This window comes from Lactuca virosa, chromosome 9, assembly GCF_052849685.1.
Source record: "Lactuca virosa cultivar CGN04683 chromosome 9, Lactuca_virosa_CGN04683_v6, whole genome shotgun sequence".
NCBI classification, from domain to species: Eukaryota; Viridiplantae; Streptophyta; class Magnoliopsida; order Asterales; family Asteraceae; genus Lactuca; species Lactuca virosa.
The window spans coordinates 203,791,758-203,798,976 of record NC_136434.1 but is presented as its reverse complement, the minus strand read 5'-3'; the positions used below and the strand labels follow the sequence as shown (position 1 = coordinate 203,798,976).

Sequence of the window (7,219 nt, the reverse complement as noted above, 5' to 3'; positions counted from 1 at the left end):
GTTAGTTTATTCAAACATATTTTGCTCATGTATAGTTGTTATAAATGGATTCCTTTCATTGTTGTAATTAGTACACTGATAAATATACAAACTCTTACATCACAATTCTCTCTTTACAATTCATATCTCATATCTTGAAAACCTTTTCTGTCAAAAAAGCAAATAAATAATTCCTTCGTGCAAACAACAATGAATGGGTTCTTTCAAAACACCAACTGGTTTCATCGTCCCTAAAAGAGTTTTGTTTCCTATATCTTAATATCCTGAATTTGCGTTTAATTTTTGAATTTAAGTTGTGAGTTTGATTTTGCTTTAACTGTAAACTTGTTTTTAGTTTTGGTTAAATTACCTTTGCTTTTATGATTTACTGATGAACTGGTCATCGACTCATTGTGACCACTTAACAGTTAAAGACTGTTAAAGTTGACCGACCATAGATCAAAAACTATCAAATTCTCTTTGGAAACCTCCCAAATTCTTGAGTTCGAGTTTTTAAGATTCTTAGGGGTATTTAGTAAGATTTTGAGGGGTCGAGATGTTCGACAAATAGGAGCTTTTGATTTCAGAGTCATGTCCGCACGTTTTTCCCGGTTTTCACTAAAATCTCTACCTTTTCAAAGTACGAAGTGAAGCGCTACCGAAATCGTCAGTCATCCAATTTTATCAAGTGAGTGAATAATTACTTTCAACTTACACATAGATACAAATATTCTAAATGCTTAAATTCTATGTACGCTGTCTTGCTGTATTTAACATATATGTGTAGCCTGATATAATTATTACTTAATTACACTATATATATATATATATATATATATATATATATATATATATATATATTATGATACTTTACAATATGACTGGGTAGTAAACGGTCGTGTGAAATAATAAAAGAGAGGTCGTAATAGTGTCATGTGAGATAGTGTAACATCCTGCTGATAAGATATTTCAAATTTCAACCCTATAATTTTATTATGTTGCATTTTGGTCCCTAAGTTTAAGAAAGTGTGCAAAGGAGCCCAAATAACATTGTTGTAATTATAGCCTTCGGAGTACGCCATGCGTACATGGTGTACGCTGGACATACATCAATGTACGCTGGGCGTACTTGCCAGTTAAAGAAACCCTAATATTTAGGGTGTGTCTCGTATTTAAGCACTCTGGCCTCATTTCACCCACCTTAAGCCCCTAACAAAATGGGAGAGTTGAAAGAAAACACCAACATCTACTCCAACTTGCTATGGCATTATTTTCATAATCAAATATGCCAATTACTTTCTAGGCACATGCTATAACTTATGGAAAAATTCATTATAAATCTTCTTCCAACTCCATTATTACAATGGAAAACTCCATTTCAAATACTTTACAAGAAAGACCCTTCATACTCAAATGTCAAAGTATTTGGAGGCTTATGCTTTGATAGTAATGTAATTCCTCACAAAACCAAATTTGAATTAAGGGCTATAATGTGTTGCTTTATTTCATATAATCCAGGGAAAAGGGCTTACAAATTATATGAGCTCAAAGAAAAAAGATCATAATGTCCAAAGATGTTGTATTCTATGAAGAAGCATTTCCATTTATAAAGAAGCAAGATGAAAATACAATAAAGCTATTAATGCCTAATATCAGAGTTGAAGTTTATGTGAAGATCATCATACTTCTGTTCCATCTTCTAATGATACTTCTCAAGATGAGTTTTTCACAACACATGAAGATGATTTCTTACCTTCAGATGATTATGATCCAGATCATGTTGATAGTGGTGATGATGATCAAGTCAATACCAACAATAATATTTCTCACTCTTCAGCTCAATCACAAAGTTCTTCATCTTCATCAAATAATGCTCCCAAGAACAATACCAGAACAAGAACAAAACCAGTTTGTCATCAAGATTACATAATGCATTGCATAGTAGATAACAATCAAAGTTCAAAAACTTATTCTTCACCCCATTATCCACCTACATTCCCATACATACAATCTGAATTACTCACAGATTGTCATAAAAGTTTCTTAACGTCTGTTTCCAAGATAAAGGAACCCAATTCTCATCATGAAGCTTGTCAAAGTATGGAATAGATGAAAGCAATGGAAACAGAACTTGAGGCTCTTGAAAATTATGATACATGGAAGCAGCTGCAAAGATCATAACAGTAAGGATACTACTTTCATTGTCCACTTTAAAGAATTGACCTTTACATCAATTGGACATAAACAATGCTTTCCTCCATGGTTACTTAGATGAAGAAGTATATTTGACCCTCCCACAAGGCTACACAAAGGCAAAACAAGGGGAAGTATGCAAATCAAACAAATCTCTATATAGTCTAAAGCAAGCAAACATGTAGTGACACATTGAGTTTTGTAATAAGCTCATAACTTTTGCTTTTAAGCGATACAAACATGATCATTGCTCATTTGCAAAAGGTGAAAATGATGATTTTATTGCCTTGGTGGTTTATGTAGATGATGTTTTGATAACAGGTCCAAATGGGAAAAGAATTGATGAAGTGAAGAACCGCTAAAAACCAAGAATGGTCTATATGTGAATCAAAGAAAATACATTTTGGATATACTTGCTATTGCAGGACTAAGTGGAGTCAAACCAGCTTGTGCTCCAATTGTTAAGAATGTACAATTATGTTCTAATAAATGAATGCTACTTGAAAATCCAGAAAAGTATAGAAGGTTGGTAGCAAGGCTGCTTTATCTCAACTTTACAAGGCCACACGTAAGCTCATGTATAGTTGTTATAAATGGATTCCTTTCATTGTTGTAATGAGTACACTGATAAATACACAAACTCTTACATTACAATTCTCTCTTTACAATTCATATCTCATATCTTGAAAACCTTTTCTGTCAAAAAAGCAAATAAATAATTCCTTCGTGCAAACAACAATGAATGGGTTCTTTCAAAACTTCAACTGGTTTCATCGTCCCTAAAAGAGTTTTTTTTTTTTTTCCTATATCTTAATATCCTGAATTTGCTTTTAATTTTTGAATTTAAGTTGTGATTTTGATTTTGCTTCAACTATAAGCTTGTTTTTGGTTTTGGTTAAATGTGCTTTGCTTTTATGATTTATTGATGAACTGGTCATCGATTCATTGTGACAACTTAACAGTTAAGACTGTTAAAGTTGACCGACCATAGATCAAAACCAAACTATATCAAAATCCATTGTAGTTTCTTTCTTGGAAGGTGTCAGTTTGACCCACTCCCCACAATCCATTGACCAATTAAAGTATTAAACACACTATAAGACCAAAGCATAATCCACAATCAACCATCACTCATTCCAGCCATGAATCCTTCACTCTTTCCATCAAAAATCCTTTCCATTCCGTTCATCACCATCACCATCTTCATCCTTATTACAACAGTCTTTTCCTCAACTAAAACAATCTCCTATTCCGATCACTGCAATTCCGTCGTCCCCGAAGCCATTGCGACCAGCATCACATACACCCGATTCCCATCTCTCAAAACCTTAACCAGTCATTACACCGGCGCTCAAAACATTCTCGACCAAGATTCACTCGCACAAAGATTTATCCAATTTAGACCCAAAAATAAAATCTTCAAAACAAACACCTCCAACACATACAAAACCCAAGCTCAATTAACTTTCGCTTCATCAAATATATACCATTTCCAATCTAACCATTCACGATCTTATCTTCCATTGGTGTTTAACTTAGGTGGGTTCTTGTCAGTTTCCACCAATAAGCTTTGTATGGTTGGATCCGCACGTTGGTTTTCCAAAAAAGGTAAACGTTTGAAACTTGATGCTGTTCTGAAGCTTAATTTACCTAAGCTTATGAATATAAATACTAGCTTAGTCGGTGGAATCTTGGCGAGTTTAGCTTCGCCTCAAGATTCCGATTACTTTGAGCCGATTTCAATGATGGGATTCCCTCAAGTGGGTCTTTTGAAATACAAATATTCGTTGGTTGCCAATGAAGATTGTAATGGGGCAAACGGAAACGAACATTCAGTCGCTAGGATGGAATCTTTAGACTTATGTTCAAAGTTAGCGTATCAATTCAAGATTTACCGGTTGGAAAATCAAGGTATTGGGTACCCTTTTTTGTCGTTGTATGGGTTTCAGTGTTCATTGGAAGAAAAAAAGTTGCGCTTTTTAGTAGAATTTCAAAACACAAGTTATGCCCGTTGGTACCAATCTTTCAACCCAAATGTAACGTTAATTGGCGATGGAACATGGAATGGAGCAAAAAACGAGCTTTGCATTATAGCTTGTCATATCTTGAATCAGAGTGATCCTTTGGGAAGTGCTCATGTTGGAGATTGTTCGGTCAGGCTGACCTTATGGTTCCCTGAAGTTCGGTCAATCAAAAACACACATACCACCGAAGGTCAAATTTGGTCAACCAAGAAAGTCGATGATGTCGGGTACTTTAAACCAATCAAGTTTCAAAGCTTTGATCATAGTTCCGAGAATTACGGGTCAAAGTATGAGTTTACAAAATTGGAGAAAGTAAGACAAATTTGCCCTCGAGCAGATGTTGCTAAAAGGGAAGGGGTTGTGTACCCGTCGGGATATAGTCGGGATATGACTTTTGACATGTCTGTTAAGTACAGAAACATGAATTCCATGGGTTATGCCTTTCCGATCTTTGTCGGAAATCAGTTCTACAATTCGTATGAAGCTTTGGATTCAAATTTTAGTCCATGGCAGGCCGCCACCAGTAACACCAGTCCGATGAACATAAGCTATGAGATTAGCTTCCAAATGTTTGCTAATTCAACATCGGAATCGGAAAGCGGGATTCCGTCGTTATCGTTAACTAAGAATGGTAGAGTTGAGATATCGGCAGAGGGGTTTTATGATAGTGAAACAGGAAGACTTTGTATGGTTGGTTGTCGAAATCTACCTTCATCCGAGAACTCAAAAAATGAATCTTTCGATTGCGAGATTCTGGTGCAATTCCAATTCCCGAGTACCAATGGGAATAATGGAAGTTTTTTAATCAAGGGAAGCATAGAAAGCTTACGTGAAAAGACAGATGTTTTGTATTTCGACAGTTTAAATGTCGTTTCTCTTGCTTACACTAAACTCGAAGCCATGGAATCGATATGGAGAATGGATTTGGAAATCATATTGGACTTGATTTCACGGACACTTTCGTGTCTATTCATCGTCCTTCAACTCTTTCATATCAAAAAGAATCCCGAAACGAGTCAGTTGATTTCAGTTTTGATGATGTTGATTCTTACACTTGGGTACATAGTTCCTTTAGTGTTGAATTTTGAGGCAATGTTTTCAAACACTCGTTATCTTCAAAACATTCAATTCGAGGGGAGTGGTGGATTGCTTGAAGTGAATGAAGTGATTGTTAGGATAGTGACAATGGTAGCTTTCATTTTGCAATTCCGTCTCCTCCAGTTGACATGGACTAAAAAACTTGCGAATGGTGATAACAACGGAAACGGAAAGAGTCATTGGAATCATGAGATATGGACTCTGGTGGTATGTTTACCGGTTTATATAGTTGGTGGATTGATGATGTTTCTAACAAACTGGAAGAACAAGGATTACATAATCTCCAGTAACCGATCAATCTGGGGTGATTTGAGGTCTTATGCGGGGTTAACACTAGACGGATTCCTATTCCCACAAATCGTACATAACATGTTTAAGATTTCAAAAGGGAATGCTTTGTCTTATTTGTTTTACGTAGGGAACACTTTTGTTCGATTACTACCTCATGCGTATGATCTTTATAGGGGTCAAGAGAACATAAGTCGCCAGTTTCATCGGTTCTATCTGTATGCAAATCCAAGAGCAGATTTCTACTCACCTTCTTGGGATGTTTTCATTGCTTGTGGAGGTGTTGTGTTTGCAGTGATCGTGTTCTTGCAGCAACGTTTTGGTGGTCGATTTATGCTTCCAAAGAGATTCCGGGAGACTGTGGGGTATGAAAGGGTTCCTGTGGTAAGCAATGAGTAATTGATCAATCAAAGTTTCCAGGTTTGTAATAGTTTTTCTATTCATGACAGAGTATAATTTCCACTTACTGTAAAATACTTAATAATATATGCATTATTATGGTTTTAGTCAATTCTATGTTATTGCATTTTCTGCTTACTAAATACTCAATAATATATGCATTATTATGGTTTTAGTCAATTCTAGATCTCAATTCGTAGATCAAACTATCGAACCGTTTGCAAAAGAAACTAGTCACTAGATCGACAAATGTATTACAACCCAGGAATTTCAATTGCGCTCATATTCATCAGTGTAGGAATTGGGTTCAAGCTTTCCCCAACCCCTTCTCATCAATGGACTCCTGACATATACGACGAAGGAGTGCGGTTCGTTCAATAAATTCCTACCTCTCTATCTATTTATGAGATGTTTGGATTTTTCAAAACTCCATTGACATGCAGGAGAGAAATGCTATCCCCACTCGGATTTACTTGTTAAAATAACAATTAAGGTGAAGCATGTCAGGAACAACAAATCTATTTATGATAAACTAATACATTTTGCAAGTTCGTTATTACGGGTAGTTCCTACAAAGTATCGGACTAATGACATATACAATACTACTCTTCGTGTGTTATTACAAAAAATGTATAAAAGAGAAACGCAACCCCAGTGTACACGATTATGTTGGAAAATGATATAAATTTTGATAACAAACTTAACAATTATCATAAAATAAATAAACTTAACAATTATCTTATGCTGGTTATTAATAGAAGTGGTAGATTCCGTAACTTTCGTGTTACATATGGGGTATTGTGTAAGTTGAGATATTTGTTCTAGATCTATATATGACCAAGATGTATGGTCACTACATCCCCACAAGAAAAGTGTTGCTACATTTGCACCTCTTCATCTTCACTACATATTCACTACTATACTACTATCTTTGGAAATGATTACCACTCCATATTATTTATCTATTTATTTTTATTTTTATATTAATATACAAACACATGCATTCTTTGGCTAGATTTTTGATTGTTTGGAAAGGATGATTTATGTTGAGCATAATCAAGCCTAGCAAACTCCACTCCACATCACACCTACTAGCACCTAAGGTGGTGTTCACTAGTGGAAATGTATGCCACATCAACATTTCACACGTGGAATCCTCCTATCCCCTAAGCCTAAAGAGAGACCTATGGAGAGACGCATACACAGAGAACCATTCATCACTTCTCTCTTCTAGTCTA

General features: G+C 35.4%; 1 protein-coding gene across 1 annotated transcript; it reads left to right on the top strand.

Annotated features, from left to right (window-relative positions):
* Positions 1 to 3,314: 3,314 nt before the first annotated feature.
* LOC145140211 (uncharacterized) lies at positions 3,315 to 5,981 on the top strand. The gene has a single exon (XM_079073779.1). The coding sequence runs from the start codon at positions 3,315 to 3,317 to the stop codon at positions 5,979 to 5,981; it is 2,667 nt and encodes an 888-aa protein (XP_078929905.1).
* Positions 5,982 to 7,219: the final 1,238 nt, after the last annotated feature.